This window comes from Aquarana catesbeiana, linkage group LG12 (assembly GCF_042186555.1).
Source record: "Aquarana catesbeiana isolate 2022-GZ linkage group LG12, ASM4218655v1, whole genome shotgun sequence".
NCBI classification, from domain to species: domain Eukaryota; kingdom Metazoa; phylum Chordata; class Amphibia; order Anura; family Ranidae; genus Aquarana; species Aquarana catesbeiana.
The window spans coordinates 224314577-224332647 of record NC_133335.1 but is presented as its reverse complement, the minus strand read 5'-3'; the positions used below and the strand labels follow the sequence as shown (position 1 = coordinate 224332647).

The window sequence follows — 18071 nt, the reverse complement described above, 5'->3', positions numbered from 1 at the left end:
AACTTTTCCTCTTCCAGCTTTTGCTGGCATTGCTCTCCAGGCTGTTTGAAAGATATCAGGTGAAGTGCACTTGCTATCATTCCGCCTGGGACAGGAGCCGACGCTACAGAGGAAGCATCAGCTTATGCAGCTCTTGCTCCATCTGCAGCCCCCTGCTTCCTTCCCTGCCGACGCCAGCTCCATGCACTCTGATGCTCTGGGATGGCTGATCACGATCTGGGTTTTCCGACCCACCATCCCATGGGCATGAACTTTCCTGGTTTGAGGTTGTGGGCCACATCACAGGGTCACAGGTTGAGCCCCCCTGGTGTAGATGGACTAATGCAGCTTGCTTTTAGGTGCCCTACACTTGTTTTCGCCTTCAGTTTGAGATGGCTCAAAGTTAAATCTGGGTTCCTTCACAGATGCTTCTGACCTGTAGTTTATCTTCTAAACCACCTCAAGTTGGGTTTTCATTCCTATTGACTTATTTATAGAGAAAAGCAGTTCTGATCAAAAGCCTGTGTAAATAGGACCTAAGGGAGAAGAAGGTTCTCCAGGATGTGCTGGACTAGAAAACGTGCCCTGCCACCCACAGGATGTGGCAGCTCATTATATTCAAAGAGTACCCGCCTTTGTTTAGAGATGCTCAATGAAAAAGACACCAAACAGAATGCTGTGCATTCACTGGAGGCCACAGGGCTAGCAAGGTGATGGAGGTACTATCATCAGTGATCTGCAATGATGGATCTTGGGAAAAGGGGCAGGGACTTACATCAGCTGTTCTAGTCTGAAAACCTGAAAGAGGAGCCACTGTCTACATAGGACACCAAATAGTTTTGCAATGGAGCAGTTAGTAAGTCTGAATCTGATCATTAAATGGAAAGTCCTAACATACGTTAAGGTATCTACAGAAAAAAACATCTTCTTTCCTGAGAGAGACTGTTATATAAAGACTAAACCACTGAACACAATCAACCTATGACCCACTGCCATACAGCAATACAATTTTTGTATTGATTAAGAAGTTTTAGATGATCTCCTCTTGCAGAAATACATTATGAAAGTTTGTCAGCTGTATAGCAACACACATGGATGTAAAGACCCAACATATGGTTAGGTAAGGAAATAAAGATGGTCTATCATTAAAGTGCATATAAACCCCAAATCATAAATGTTTTATATTACAGTTCATTAGTCCTTGGTATGGTGGCTGCATGGGCGTCTGCAAGGGTGGGCAAGTGCCCCCCTCCCCGGAAGAATCAGGGATCGGCACTGGTGTCCCTGAGCGGTCCTTGTAGGGTCTGCCCTGGCCCCCCGCTGGCTTTATTCTGAGTCTGCTGCTCTCCGACTGACTGAGACCATCCCTCCCTCACCCCTGATGCGACTAGTTGGGCCTCGGCACGGCCGCTCAGTTTCAGTGTACTGTGTAGAGAGAGATGTAGATCCGGCCGGTGTGACGGCGGCAGCGCCCACTCAAGTGGATTGGTGGTGGTGTACTGCATGCATGCAGAGTGATCTGTGGGGCTGTCTGGGGGAGGAATTGCCTGTGCTGTGCAGAGGCCGCCCAGCGCAGGAGAGAGAACCATAGAACAGGCAGACAGCCTGAGCCGATGAGTAGGAGGAAGCAAGGTGAAGTGGAAAATATATATATATATATATATATATATATATATATATATATAATATATTCTTTGCAGGCTGAGAGGCCTGGGGGGGGCCTAGAGTGTGGTGCTGCAGGAAAACCTGGGGATTCTATATACAGGTGAAAAAAAGGTAATAGTAAGAAGACTAAGTAAAGGGGGATCTATTCTATGGGGGCATCACTAGGCTGACATGTGTGCGGTTCCATACTCTCTTGTCGGATGTTTGTATAATTTACCTTTGGCGGGTTCATCTTGGCGCAGTGGCACCATACTCATAATTTGGAGTCACCAGGTAGTATATTCACAGGAGGCTTGGATCGGTGCTTTCTTTATGGTGTTACAGATCACTCCCACATACCCTGTTTCCCCGAAAATAAGACCTAGCGTGATTGTCGGTGATGGCTGCAATATAAGCCCTACCCCCCAAATAAGCCCTACCCAGTTTCCCTGAAAATAAGCCCTACTCTGAAAATAAGACCTACAAGGACTTTAACTAGGGCTTATTTGGGGGGTAGGGCTTATATTGCAGACAGGGAGATAACAATCTTTCCTCCTTCTTTTTTTATTCGTCTACTATAACCTGGCGGAATATCCCAGAGAACAGATGTATAAGGATTACCTGAAGTTCTTTTATTTTCTTCTGCGACTGGTTTCCCATAAGTTGTTCGTCTTCTATTCTGCTCAACAGCTGGCTAATCTCAAAGTCTTTTCTGAAATGATGAGAAGATACTCATTGAGATTTCATATGTTAATATAAACTTTTTTTGTGCAAATCAATCATTTCCCATAGCCACCAGTCCAGTCCTTAGAACTCATCTTTTCTGCTTAGCTACTGTTGTCATCACAAGGAGCACTACATATATACCTTTGGAGAACCCACTAGAGGGTGTGAGACAAAGAAATATTATTTTTTGCATCTTATATCAGATTCTTCTTTGGAACTATCAGATAAATTAGGATTGATGACATATAAATCAAACGAAAACTAAATTTTTCATAGAATCAGGATAGGGAAACAATGAAACCTAGCAAGGAATTAAATCCCATCCCATTTCAACCAAAATGAAGAAAACTTTACTTTTTCAGTTTTTCATCCAGTTGTTGTCTGTCATTTTCCAAATCCATGATGGAGTCCTGGGCAAGTTTCAAGTCCCCCTCAAGCTTCCTCTTGGCCCTCTCATTGTCCATTCGGACCTTCTTCTCTTGTTCCAGTGAACCTTGCAGCTAGGAGACAGATTAAACACGATGGTTACTGATCAACCACAAGGGGGGATGTCATGAACTCTTAAAACGTTTGTTGTTCCTCTACCATCAACTTACAAATTTAATGAGGTATATTAAAATATACATAGTTTTGGACCAAATTTGGTTTTCAATAAAATAAGCAGGTCAAGAATAACCCCTCCCAAAGTACAACTAGTCATAACTGGTCACTCACATCATCGATTTGCTGCTCTAGTTTGATCTTTAGTTTGGTCAAGGAGTTGACTTTGTCCTCCTCAGCCTGAAGATCATCCAAGGTCTGTTGGTGGGCCTCCTGTAGAGCTTTTTTCTCCTTGGTCAGCTTGACAATGGTTTCATCCAGGCCGGCCATTTCTTCAGTGAGGTTTTTAACCTAACAGCAAAATGAAAACAAATGAAAAATGTAAATGCTTCCAACAAAAAGTGCCTAAATTGTTCTCACTCATTGATTGTATTTGAGACTCTCCAATTAGTGGCATTTTCCAGTAGGGTAGTATTTTGAATACCTTATTTTCTATGGCATGCCTCTCTTTCTCAACCTTAGCCAAGGTCAACTCCAAGTCATCGATGTCCTTCTTCAGTTCACAACACTCATCCTCCAGTTTCCTCTTCTTAGAAGTCAGCTCAGCATTTGATTCCTCCTCATCCTCCAGCCTCTCGTTCAGCTCCTTAATCTTGGCCTCTAATTGGATCTTACTTTTGATCAGCTGATCACATCTCTCCTCTGCATCTGTTAAGTTCTCTGATTCCTGTTGAGGAGGAATAAAAATGTTTCAATGAAAATACTGTTGGAATTTTTAAACCACTTCAGCTCCAGCTCTCATAGACCAGAGCAATTTTAATATTATCGTTATCAACATAACTTTGTCAATACTTATGGCAAGTAATCCATATTTCATTTTTTTACAGGATGTGTGATTTATCATGCAACTTTGGATGTCAAAGTCACGTGACAAGTCGCACCCCATTTTTTTAAAATGGCACCTATTTAAATTAGTGCAACTTAAAGTCACAGTGATTTTTAAAAGGTGCCTGCACTTTTTTTGGTGCAACTTTTGATACTACTTGGATCCATTGAGTGTAAAGTCGGATTAAAGTTGCACCGAAAAACGCATCAGTCAAGCTCCAAAGTCGCACTGGAAATCATGCAACTTAACAATTTTTCCAGAAGCGCATTTGTGAGGTCAGATACTGATGTGGACAAGAAGGCCTGGCTCTCAGTCTTTGCTCTAAGTCAACCCAAAGGTGTTCTATCGGGTTGAGGTCAGGACTGCAGGCCAGTCAAGTTCCTCCACCCCAAACTCACTCATCCATGTCTTTATGGACCTTGCTTTGTGCACAGTCATGTTGGAACAGGAAGGGGCCATCCTTAAACTGTTCCCAGAAAGTTGGGAGCATGAAATTGTCCAAATTATCTTGGTATGCTGACACCTTCAGAGTTCCATTCACTGGAACTAAGGGGCCAAGCCCAACCCCTGCAAAACAACCCCACACCATAATCCCCCCTCCACCAAATGATTTGGACCAGTGCACAAAGCAAGGTCCATAAAGACATGGATGAGTGAGGTTGGGGTGGAGGAACTTGACTGGCCTGCACAGAGTCCTGACCACAACCCACTAGAACACCTTTGGGATGAATTAGAGCGGAGACTGGGAGCCAGGCCTTCTCGTCCACATCAGCGCCTGACCTAACAAATGGACTTATGGAAGAATGGTCAAACATTCCCATAGACACACTCCTAAACCTTGTGGACAGCCTTCCCAGAAGAGTTGAAGCTGTTATATTTAGAAGAAGTGACCTGTCGCAACCTTGATGTGTCAATGGCATGCTTCCATCCCGGGTTATTAAATGAAAGATTAGAGAAGGAAAGTGGGACTTTAAATAAAGCATGTCATTGAGGTTATGGAAAATGAATGTAAATGAATGAAATTAATTTTGATTTGGATTTAATTTGATGCCATTAACCCCCAGGGATGGTCCATGATTTTAAAGCATAAACACATGGAATAAATTGGAATATAGATATAATCAAAAAGATTAATATATTTATAATGATAGTCAGAAAATCTTTTGTACAAACAAATCAATGGACATACATTAATGCAGTTCATAACAGAAATACATGAATTAAAATTACCAATCAAAATTGCATAAATCACATGATATAAATACAGACTCGAAAAAAACAATATTGATTAAATTAATGATTAACCACTTGCTTACCGGGCATTTAAACCCCCCTCCTATCCAGACCAATTTTCAGCTTTCAGCGCTGACGCACTTTGAATGACAATTGCGCGGTCATACAACACTGTACCCAAATGAAATTTTTACCATTTTTTCACCACAAATAGAGCTTTCGTTTGGTGGTATTTGATCACCTCTGCAGTTTTTACTTTTTGTTAAAAAAATGTAAAAAACTGAATTTTTAAAAAAAAAAAAAAATTATTTTTTTATATTTTGTTATAAAAAATTTTAAACGGGTAATTTTTCTCCTTTATTGATGTACGCTGATGAGGCGGCAGTGATGGGCACTGATAGGCGGCAGTGATGGGCACTGATGGGTGGCAGTGATGGGCACTGATGGGTGGCAGTGATGGGCAGCACTGCCAGGTGGCACTGATTGGCACTACAGGAGGGCATTGATAGGTGGCACTTGTGGGCATTGATAGGTGGCACTTGTTGGCACTGTTAGGTGGCACTGTGGGCACTATTAGGTGGCACTGTGGGCAGTGTTAGGTGGCACTTTTAGTTAGCACTGATGAGGCAGATGTGCCTCTTCCACTTGGGGACCAATGTCCCTCACATCCTAGCCGGTGATCGGCTTTTTTTTCTACTCACGCTGTCAGAGTGAGTAAAAAAACAAAACGATTACCGATCTTTTGTTTACATCATGTGATCAGCTGTCATTGGCTGACAGCTGATCACATGGTAAGGGGCCGGGACCGGCCCCTTACTTAGATCTGTGATCAGCCGAGTCTCAGTGACTCGGTGATCACAGCGCACCCGGCGCGCGCCCTGCAGGGCGCGCGCAGGGAGCGTGCACAGGGGAGGCCGTCATATGACGGCCTCCCGGGAATGCAGGTCAGCGCTGTGGCCATCATTTGGCCATAGCGCGGATGCCAGGAGGTTAAAAATAGGCTTAGTTGACTACTATTCCTATTCCCCTGACAATTAGTGTCTGCCTCCTTGGCCTTGTGGAACAACTGGCATTTGCCAAAGCAACACGCACCCTAATAGGTATCCTTTTCTATGTGAGAAAAGCCATAGTACTAAAGTGGAAGTCAATCACTCCCCCCACACTGTCCTCATGGAAGCAATTAGTTAACGCAATGATACCCCTCTATAAAGCAACACATCTGTCCTGAGGATGCCCCAAAAAATATGACAAGGTCTGGCATTTGTGGACAGACTTAGATTCCACCACAGATGATCAGCCCTCAGGGGATCAACCCAGATAGAACTCTTCTATCTCTGTCTAGCTTTGCTGAGCGCTGAGGCCTAGACCCCAGATGGATAGTCGGAGGTGCTAGCCTAAAAATCAAAACAACTACATTTATTCTCAAATGTCCCTATAGAGTCCAGGGCCAATAACAAAAAACGAGAGACAGCCCCCCAAGAAACAATATCTCATATCAAAATCCTACCATGTGTTACCTGAGCAATGATTGTGTTGTGTTTAGTTAAGAATATGTAGCTTTCAGATAATCTGTTAGTAGTACTATGTTATGCACATGACTATGTGCACCGGTTGGCCGGGGTATGCCCCAATGGCCCTGTTTTGTACTGCCAAGGAAAATTTTCAACAAAGAGAAATAAAAAAAAAAGTTGTGTGAAATGTGTAAATATATGTTAATATATATGTGTAAAAAATATTCACTAACAAAGCAAACAAAAAACAGTTACAATTGTAATAATCGTTTATAAAATAGATGTGAACAAAAAAAAAAGCAGGAAAATAATTAAATGGAGAATAGGGAGTTAATTAAGGCTGATTGGAGTAAATTAAGGGTTTATAAGGGGTTAAACAGAAGAACATTTGTTCATCCCTTTGATCTACAGATGAAGAAACCGAAAGATTGAAAAAGAAACAATGTTTCTTTTTATTTAAGTGTTTCAGCAGCTGAGCAATGTTGTTCATAAACATTGCCGGCTGCTTTTTTTTTTTTTTTTGACAGCTCCAATTACCGGACTTCTTTAACACTTCAGCTGTCAACAGGGGAGACCCACCGACAGCTCAAAGAACCGAGCCTGAAAGTATCGGTTTCAGGTATCGGTGCATTTGCACGAGTACCGATACTGGTGCATTTGCAGGAGTACCGATACTTGTGCAAATACTCGGTATTGGCACCGATACCGATACTAGTATCGATGCAACCCTAATATTCACCATATTGCTGCATACATTTTCTAGTCCCCCTCCCAGCACTGTACAGACCACTCAATACTCACAGATTGAACCTGCAGCTGGAGGTCATTTTTCTCCTGCAGAAGCTTCACCATCCTCTCTTCCAGCTCTTTCCTCTTCGCCTCCGACTTGGCCAGGCTGTCTTTGGTTTTGGCAAATTCCTCTTTCATTGCCGCCATCTCCTTCTCTGTCTCAGCACTTCGAAGCAGCGGTTTGATTTTGAAGTAGAGTTTCATCCACGGCCAGTGTTTCACATTCATGAACGCTCGGAGGTTGAACTGAATTGTATAAATTGCCTCCCTGAAATAAACACAATTTAATTGTCGGTAAAGTCTGTCCAGGTAGTAGATCATGAAAAAGCATACAACTTTGTAACAGTAAAATTTCAGTTAAGTCATTGTAAATGTGTTATGTTTGAAATGTGTTGTGATGTGAAAGGTTTGGCAGTCCAGAACTCTCCTCATGTTCTTGATACAATCTAGCATTCAATGAATTCTGAAATGGTAGGACAGCCCAGTTCCAAGTAAGGCCGACCATACACAGAGCAAATTTCTTTCCTGCAATCACGAGTTGCAGGAAAGAAATTTGCTCAATTCCCCCATCAACACAGACAGTGCTGACAGGGGAATCCCTCCTGCCAGGCCATAGTCTTCTCCTGGAGGGGGGGGGGGGGGGCAGGAAACCGCCCCAGTCAGGAGAAGACAGTGATTATTATACTATAGCATATACTAGCGAAAATCACAGGTAAAACCCGCCATGCTGGTTGTACCCAAGTTGATCGATCAACTTGGGTACATTCAGCCTGCCCATACACGGTTAGAATTTTGGCCGGTTCCTGATGAACTGGCAAAGATTTGAACTGTGCATGGCCTAAAGTACTAATCTGCTGGTAACTTGATATGTGATGTAAAAATTGACTAGATGAGACTTTCTGAAGCTTTTTGCCCCAGGTAACCCTTGAAATAATTTTCAGGTTCTGGAGAACCCTTACAAAAATTAATTATCTGAGGATCAGTGGAAAGAATGCCCATCTTTATCAAGGTGGTCAGAATGCCACTCTTACAAACAGCTAAAAAGGTAATTGGTGTCATGCTGCTGGCTTTGCCAAGTGGCGTTGGGTCCAAAACTATGCAGGCACCATCAGCAACCTCTCGAGGAACCCTTGAGTTCCACAGAACCCTGGTTGAGAATGGCTGGTCTAGAGATTAAACTCACATATTTAATTGAAAAAGACATATGTCCATCAAGTTCAACCAAAAGACAAAAATAAATAATAAAAAAATAATAAAAAGAGTAATAAAATAATAATAATAATAATATTTACATAAATAAATAAAGAATGCATAGTATGTAAAATATAAATAATATGCCAGAAATAATAATAGATTAAAACTTGCATCCTCACATCCCTTAACCCAAAACTTGATGATACTGAAGAGTGTTCTGTTTAAAAGTCCCTCTCTTATCCCTTAAAATGAAACTACAACTTGAGTTGGATGGAAATGTCAAATCTTGAGTTGGATGGAAATGTCAAATCTCGCAAAGACTGGAGGATTCTCCAAACTTAATGTCCTATTTTTCAGTGCATCAGATGTTCTCTGACTCCAGAGACCTGTAGAAAGAACATCAGCCTGAGAATTTTGTTTTCATATTTGTGGATGATCTCTACCTTCTCTCCAATAACTTCTTGTACTCCAGTCGCATCAAGAAGCCCCGACACAAGGCCTGTGTACGCGTAATGAGAAGGGCCAAGCGGTCATCTCGCATCTCCTCTAGGGTACCCAGGAGGCCGGCTTTAAAGAATACCTGAGAGGGAAAACTGATATATAACCACCCAGAACGGAAAATGAATTGTTACACAAAAGCATCCCTCGTCTATGGAATATTTCATTATTACTAAGTGCTAAAACAGACAACCAAGCTTCACATTTCTGACTTCATTTTTGGAGGTAGGTTCTGGGGCTGTTAATCTAATCCATCAACTGAGAAGTGGCAGAGCGGAATGTCCCAGGCCTGATTTCCATATTCTTGAACACAAGCTGGTAATGTCACCAATTCATTATTTCAGAGAGGCTTTGTTGTTATGTGGATATCTTGGATGAAGTGTGTCACCACGGAAGGAAAACTAGAATACAAACAAATTGGGCTGAATATTAGTGGAAATGGCTTCCAGAGTGTGTGAGGGTCCATTGGAGGGTTCCATGAGTGGGATGTATGAGAAGAATCCAAGAGAGAGATACATGAGGGGTATTTTTAAGAAAAATCCTTGAGAGAAATCTATGAGAGAGGCCTATGAAAAGGATCCATGAGAGGAACCTATGAGAGGGATCTTTGAGATTGACCAATAAGAGGTACTTATAAAAAATGAAGAAATGTCACCAGCACACCAAGGATTCCTCAAACTGGTCCATTGCTTTATTTTGTGGTCACATGGTACATACAAAGGCAAAGTTTCTGAGCCACGCAGGGCCCCTGCATGGCTCCGAAACATTGCCTTTGTATGTACTATGTGACCATGAAATAAAGCTTTGGGTCCATTTTAAGAATTTTTGGTGTACTGGTGACATTTCTTTGTTTGAGTGTCTACAATTCCCAGCTTGTGGTCACTGCAGCACCCATCAATACTAAACAGCCATCTTCAGGAACGTGTACATTGGGAATATTGCGGTTGTACTAATAAATAGGGTTTTTTGAATGAGATTTTGAGAGGGATTCATCAGAGGAATCTAAGTGAGGGATCAATGAGTGGAATCTATAAGAGGGATCCATAAAAGGGATCTATGAGAGGGGTCCATGAGAAGGACTTATGCGAGGAACCTATGAGATATTCCCATTAGAGGGATTTATAAGGTGATCTATGCAAGGGATCTTTAAGGGAAATCCATGAAAGAGACATATAAGAGAGATCCATGAAAGAGATCTATGAGAGGGGTCCATGAAAAGGACTTATGCAATGAGAGAGGTCCATTAGAGGAATTTATAAGGTGGACCTATGCAAGGGATCTTTAAGGGAAATCCATAAAAAAGACCAATAAGAATCTAAGGAATCTAAGTGAGGGATCCATGAGTAGAATCTATAAGAGGGACCCACAGAAGGGATCTTTGAGAGGGTTCCATGAGAAGGACTTAGGACTTCCATGAGAAGGATCTATGAGAAAGGTCCATTAGGGGGATTTATAAGGTGGATCTATGCAAGGCATCTTTAGGGGAAATCCATGAAAGCGACCTATAAGATGAATCCATGAAAGGAATCTATGAGAGGGATCTAGTGTGTCATGGCTCACTGTATGACAGGTTTCAAAAAATGACATTGGCTAAACTGAAAAGTGATTTTCTGGTTTGTGATGGAATAGGAACTGAAGTAAAAAGTTTTTATTTTTGTATGCCTAAAATTCTCCTTAAATGCATCTTACACTGGGTTGTCATTGGCCGACAGATGCCTCTATTGGCCAGCAGGTATCAGTCTGGCCCCATTCTAACTATTGTAACACGTTTTTCTTGCTGTGAGTGTAATTAACATGTGCAGGGAATTCAGAGCTTTGGAGTTACCTTGTTGTGTCCGAATTTATACTGCGTCTTATCAATATCAATAGAGGCCAGGAGCTTCTCGCAGGCCTTCTTACTGTCGATGAACTGTCCCTCGGGTATGGCACTGGCGTTCAGTATACGGTACCTGTGAAGTCACACAGATAGAGCGTGAGAACTACACCCTGGATCGTTCAGCAGTATGTAACAATGAATCCCTTATTAACCTAATAAGGGACTTGGAGGTTCCACACAGGGATTGTCCAATATATCCAATGTTGCCTGCAGACGTCAGCTGGTGTCCAGCCAGAAACACAAAATTCAAAAATCACATGATCTTTATTGCAAAAAAATTACCTAGAAACACGCCCTCTGGAGAAGATCTGGCCATCATATATGCCCACCAATAATGTAGATCCAGAACTTTTTAGACTGTGGCCTGGTATCTCCCTCACCTTAGCCAAATTCTCTTTGTGTTAACCTCCAGATTAAAGTTTGAAGACACCCAGCCTTACCTTTGCTTGAAATCGGCGTAGATAATCCTGTTAGGAAATCCCTTCCTGCAAATTCGGATTCCCTCCAGCACACCGTTGCATCTCAGCTGATGAAGTACGAGATGATGGTCCATAGCACCTGACAGGTACACAATGACGATCAGTCTTCAGAAGCAGTGCATTTTTGGGACTGGTCTTGGCATCTCTAGCACACACACACACATAGCATACCTGGTGTTTTAGTCTCATTAGGGATAAGGCACCTTACAAAATGTGGATGAGTGCTCCTCAGATTCGACATCAGTTTGTTGAGGTTCTCCTGCAGATTTGAAATTGGCTTTATTTCCAGCAATCACTCTGCAGTTTGTTTTTCCGTTTAAATCTCTAGAGGAAACCCCACATTTACACATTAAACCTAACCCCTACCCTCCTCCTTTTGATTGATTCACAATCATTATTTCTTTTAAGCTTAAAGTAGAACTACAGGCAAAACTTTTTGTTTTTTTCATTTTGGATAGAGCAAGGGACGGTTATAACCCCTGTCTGTTTTATTTCGCCATCTGTGTCCCATTGAGGAGAGTTTTCTTCACTTCTTGTCACATAACCAAACAGGAAGTGGGAGGAAATTCCTAAACATTAACGGATTTCCTTGGGGACCCTCAGGTCACCAGAACTATAGTAGCCATTGGAAAATTTTCCCTCTATTACTTTTCTGGGGACAACCCAAAATTTGAGATTTTCTCTTATGCCGCGTACACACGGTCGGACTACTACAAAAGTCCGACAGCCTGTCCGACAGACTTTCGACGGACATTTGGCGGACATTTGGCGGACTTTTGGCGGACTTGCGGCAGACTTTCTAACGAACGGACTTGCCTACATACGATCACACAAAAGTCCGACGGATTCGTACGTGATGACGTACACCGGACTAAAATAAGGAAGTTGATAGCCAGTAGCCAATAGCTGCCCTAGCATGGGTTTCTGTCCGTCGGACTAGCATACAGACGAGCGGATTTCTGGGTCCGGCGTAGTTACAACGTAAAGATTTGAAGCATGTTTCAAATCTAAAGTCTGTCAGATTTGCGGCTAGAAAAGTCCGCTGAAAGTCCGGGGAAGCCCACACACGATCGGATTGTCAGCCGGCTTTAGTCCGTCGGCGTCCGTCGGACTTTTGTATACGAAAAGTCCGACCGTGTGTACGCGGCATTACTTCCACTTTCAATGCTAATGGTAAACAGGACAAATAGAGAAGGTGAATCTCCTTAACGGGGCACAGACAGCAATAAAAACTGATAGGGGTTCTAATCCCTCGCCACTCTATCCAAAACTAAAAAAAAAAGTTTTGCCTTTAGTTATACTTTAAACTGTATAAAGTTATACACGCATTCCGAAATCTTGGCTTTTTATCCAAATTAAATTGGCCTGTGTGGGGAGATTTCCTCTAATTCCTTCATGAAAAAAACATTGTCTTTTACGTTTTCATAGGAGGATCAGTTCAGATTACCCTGAAAAGCGCTGACACAGTCTGAAAAGATGATCCTTTCTTCTTTGCTGCTTTCTTAGTTCCCTCACCTAGAAGAAGAGACAAATGTGTAAGATTTACTAAGAAAGGTGTTCCAAAAATAAAGCAATTCCTGCGTTTATTGGATCTTAGAACTCCATCCTATATAGGAACTGCAATGTATAAAATAGGTGGACAGAATTTACAAACATATTGGCGTTGATTTACTAAAACTGAAGAGTGCAAAATCTGGTGCAGCAGTGAATGGTAGCCAATCAGCTTCTTACTTCAGCTTCAAATAAATACTTGCCTACTGGTCACTTTTACCCCCTTCCTGCCCAGGCCAATTTTCAGCTTTCAGCGGTCTCTACTTGGAATGACAATTGCGTTGTCATGCAACACTGTACCCATATGACAAGTTTAGCACACAAGTAGAGGTTTCTCTTGGTGGTATTTAATCACCACTCAGTTTTTTATTTTTTGCTAAACAAACTTTTTTTTTCATAGTTTGTTATAAAATTTTGAAAATAAGTAATTTTTCTCCTTCACTGATGTGAGCTGATGAGGCTGCACTAATGGGCACTGATTGGCTGAACTGATGGGCACTGATGAGACAGCACTGGTGGGCACTGATGAGGCAGCACTGATGGGCACTGATAGGTGGCACTGATGGGTACTGATAGGCGGCACTGAAGGTCACTGAGAGGTGGCATCGATAGGCAGCACTGATGGTCACCGATAGGCAGTACTGATGGGCACTAATAGGCACTGGTTGGCAGCACTGATAGGCAACACTGATAAGTGACACTGATGATAAGGCACTAATGGGCACTTATGTTTGACCATTCTTTCAGAAGCGCATTTGTGAGGTCAGGCACTGATGTGGACAAGAAGGCCTGGCTCGCAGTCTCCGCTCTAATTCTTCCCAAAGGCGTTCTATTGAGTTGAGGTTAGGCCAGTCAAGTTCCTCCACTCCAAACTCGCTCATCCATGTTCTTATGGACCTTGCTTTGTGCACTGGTCCAAATAATTTTGGGGGGGGGGGGTATTATGGTGGGGGTTGTTTTTCAGGGGTTGGGTTTGGCCCCCTAGCTCCAGTGAAGAGACCTCTTATGGCATCAGCATACCGAGACATATTGGACAATTTCATGTTCCCAACTTTGTGGGTACAGTTTGGGGATGGCCCCTTCCTGTTTCACCATGACTGCGCACCAGTGCACATAGCAAGGTCCATAAAGACACGGGGTGGAGGAACTTGACTGGCCTGCACAGAGTCCTGACCTCAACTCGATAGGACACCTTTGGGATGAATTTGAGCGGAGACTGCGAGCCAGGCCTTCTCGTCCAACATTAGTGCCTGACCTCACAAATGCTCTTCTGGAAGAATAGTCAAACATTCCCCATAGACACACTCCTAAACCTTGTTGACAGCCTTCCCAGCAGAAGAGTTGAAGCTGTTATAGCTGTAAAGGGTTGGCCAACTCAACATTGAACCCTACGGACTAAGACTGGGATGCCATTAAAGTTCATGTGCGTGTAAAGGCGGGCGTACCAATACTTTTGGTCACAATATAGTGTATGTCAGGTGATTGTCCATGGAAGCTATTGTCTATATTTGGGAAATAAAATGCACAGTTTTTGGGGACACCTAAGCACTCTTTAGATAAACTGAGCACGTGGCTCTGTGAACTTGGAACCATCTTCGAATGCAAGTGGAGCCCAAAGGTTTACTTTAAGGCTTGTCTCATATATTCTTTTGGAATGCATCGAGGAGGTGTGATAGGTCTGCGGTTCATATTTTGCACTGGGCCACAGAGACATATATTGAAATAAAGAATTATTTTCCAAGTAAGCATTACTTTATGTCATGTCAATACAAGTGGCCTCCTGTAGTGAGCATCATCATTGAGAGCTACCGAGTGACCAGACAAACGGCCATAGCTATAGTAAAAACAACAGTGGTATTCAATTAAACATTTACCTGCGTCAACTACAGAATAGGTGGCATACAGATTTGCCAAGATTTTCATGGACGTTTTCTGGTAGAGTCCCACCACAGTTTCATTCAGCGGGTCCTTGTTCTTCTCCAGCCAACCCTTGATGTTGTAGTCCACTGTCCCAGCATAGTGGATGAGGGAGAAGTGAGCCTCTGCTTTTCCTTTGGCCACTTTTGGCTTCTGAAAATTGCTGGACTTGCCCAGATGTTGGTCATGCAACTTGTTTTTAAAGGAAGTGTCAGTCGCCTTGGGAAACATGCACTCCTCTTCCAGGATGGAGAAGATGCCCATTGGCTAGTTGAAGAAATCATGTTTAACATTCTTCTAGGATGTAGTCATTGGATAATAATAGCCACCTACCTAGATGAATATACTTACCTTCTCAATAAGCTCAATGCAGGCTGCCAAGTCCATGCCAAAGTCAATGAAGTCCCACTCGATGCCTTCCTTCTTGTATTCCTCTTGTTCAAGTACGAACATGTGGTGGTTGAAGAACTGTTGTAGCTTCTCATTAGTGAAGTTGATACAAAGCTGTTCCAAGCTGTTGAGCTAAATGAAATGATATATGGTTAATGATATTGAGTCTGTGAATCTGAAAAACGTTATGTATAGCAGCATATTAAAAATTTTGTGGCCTGTGACAGCATACCATGACTTCTGGATTGTCACCAAAATACTGGAGGTTTTCTTCAGATGTGCAAATGTACCAAATCCACAAATGCCCTGAAACTAAATAACTTCTTACCGGACACTGTGTTCATTTGATAGGCAGGTTATCTTCCCTGGCAATCAGGTCAGGACTCTGTGCAGGCCAGTCAAGTTCTTCCACCCCGAACTCGCTCATCTATGTCTTTATGGACCTTGCTTTGTGCACTGGAGCGCAGTCATGTTGGAACAGGAAGGGGTCATCCCCAAACTGTTCCCACAAAGTTGGGAGCATGAAATTGTCCAAAATGTTTTGGTATGCTGACGCCTTAAGAGTTCCCTTCACTGGAAATCGGATGTTGAGTTGACATCCGACAAAAATGTTATAGTCTGCACATACAGCTTTTGTCGGACAAAGAAGCGAAATCGGCTGTCGAAAGCACCATACTAACGATCCAAAATCTGTAAGATCGTTCGTCTGATGAAATTTGTCTTCCGATTTTCGTATCGTGTGTACGGGCCTTTAGACTGGGATGCCTTTAAAGTTCATGTGCGTGTAAAGGCAGGTGTCCCAATATTTTTGACAATATAGTGTACTGTATCTGGTGAATTAAAGCTACGAGGGGCATGGATGAATATATACATATATATTAACAGCATAGTAAGGCACATTATTTAAAGTGATACATTAAACATGGGGGACAGAATTTTCATATTAAGGCCAATGATGGACCATAACCATAAGTATACGTCAGGATATAGTGTCGCACCTCCCATACACAGGGCATATTGTGTCCCACCTCCTTTAGACCATTCATAAAAGGTTCCACCTCCTACAGGCAAGGCATAGCGTGTCCTACCTCCTACAGGCAAGGCCATAGGTGTGCACAGCCTACTGCATTAGGGTGTGCACCCCAAATCTCAAACACACATGAATGCCACCTGCTGTCACAGAAAGGAGGCTCTGGTGTTGGGAGACAGTTGATTGGGAGCATATTAGGTTACGCCCTAAATATGGGTGTAACGTGTTCCTACCGTTGAACCTAGCCTTTAATTTAATGGGGACATTTACACTGGCCACTAGCACCCCAACTACCCACCTGGTGCTGTCCCTGGATAATCCTAATGCACATGGGGTGATTAGGGTGTGCCCAGCAGGCATACCTGGCACACCCTGTGCGCACGCCTATGGGCAAGGCATAGAGTGTCCTACCTCCTACAGGCAAGGCATAGAGTGTCCTATCTCCTATAGGCAGGACATTTAGGGGTTGATTTATTAAAGGAAAATAGATTGTGCACTTTACAAGTGCAATTGCACTCTGCAAGTGCAGTTGCTCCAGAGCTTAGTAAATGAGGTTAAGCTTCACTTGCAAAATATACACAATCACATGCAAGGAAAAAAAAGGGACTGCATTTTTCCTTGCATATGATTGGATGATGGAAGTCAGCAGATATTTTCCTCACTTACTAAGCTCTAGGGCAACTGCACTTGTAGAGTGTAACTGCACATGCAAAGTGCACAGTCTATTTGCCTTTAGTTAATCAACCCCATAGAGTCCCACCTCCCACAGTGCAATCTCTCATAGGCAGGGCATAGAGTGTCCCTCTTTCTTTGAGCAGGGCATAGAGTGACCAGGCACCTAGATCAGGGTATATAGTGTTTCTCCTCCTATACACAGGGCATAAAGGGTTCCATCTCCTTTAGGCAGGGCATAGAGTGTTCCTCCCCCTACAGGCAAGGCATAGAGTGTCCTACCACCTATAGGCAGAACATAGAGTGTCCTACCTTCTATAGGCAGGGCATAGAGTGTCCTACCTACTATAGGCAGAGCATCGCGTCCTACCTTATATAGGCAGGGCATAGAGTGTCCTACCTAATATAGGCAGGGCATAAAGTGTCCTACCCAATATAGGCAGGGTATAGAGTGCCCTATCTACTATAGGCAGGGCATAGAGTGTCCTACCACCTATAGGCAGGGTATAGAATGTCCCGCCTTCTTTAGGCAGGGCATACAGTGCCCCACCTCCAATTGGCAGGGTATATAGTGTTTCGCCTTGTATAAGTACGACATAAGGGGTTCCAGCTTTTATAGGCAGGTCATATAGTGTCCCCCCACCTATAAGCAGGGCATTAGCCCAGAGCTTTGTTGCACCCTCTTCCAATAACAGAAAATACATGTGTATAATAAATTACTAGGTAGATAAACAGTGGGTTTTTTTCATACCAACCTCAAAGATTTCAAATCCGGCAATATCCAGCACACCAATGAAATGCTGTCTGGGGAGTTTGGTATCAAGTTGCTGGTTAATACGGGTCACCATCCACAGGAACAGCTTCTCATAGATAGACTTGGCAAGTGCGTTTACATTTTGGTGCACCTGGATACAAAAAAATGGTTTAATTCTGGTCATCAATGACAAGGAAAACAGATGAAGATGGTACCAACTCTGTATGGTAAAACCTACCTGCTCTGGAGTCTGCCCCTTAGTCACATACTCATTCCCCACCTTCACCCGGGGGAAACAGAGTGACTTCAGCAAGTCAGCAGAATTCAATCCCATGAGGTACGCCGTTTTATCGGCCACTGAAATACAGAGATGTCTCTTTAATAGCCATTCCAGATAACCAG

The 18071-nt window shown here is 42.9% G+C and overlaps 1 protein-coding gene across 2 annotated transcripts in view; it reads right to left on the bottom strand.

Annotated features, from left to right (window-relative positions):
- Positions 1–18071, bottom strand: part of LOC141113583 (myosin-3) — a 72432-nt gene that overhangs the window by 35254 nt on the left and 19107 nt on the right. For both annotated transcript variants that reach the window (XM_073606778.1, XM_073606779.1), the window contains exons 13-26: positions 17908–18026; positions 17671–17820; positions 15175–15345; positions 14781–15090; positions 12803–12870; positions 11527–11614; positions 11317–11434; positions 10826–10949; positions 8946–9082; positions 7321–7576; positions 3374–3616; positions 3064–3240; positions 2704–2849; positions 2245–2335 (exon numbers count right to left, since the gene is read on the bottom strand). In XM_073606778.1, the coding sequence (XP_073462879.1) occupies positions 2245–2335; positions 2704–2849; positions 3064–3240; positions 3374–3616; positions 7321–7576; positions 8946–9082; positions 10826–10949; positions 11317–11434; positions 11527–11614; positions 12803–12870; positions 14781–15090; positions 15175–15345; positions 17671–17820; positions 17908–18026 (2198 nt within the window). The remainder of the gene's footprint in view (positions 1–2244; positions 2336–2703; positions 2850–3063; positions 3241–3373; positions 3617–7320; positions 7577–8945; positions 9083–10825; positions 10950–11316; positions 11435–11526; positions 11615–12802; positions 12871–14780; positions 15091–15174; positions 15346–17670; positions 17821–17907; positions 18027–18071) is intronic.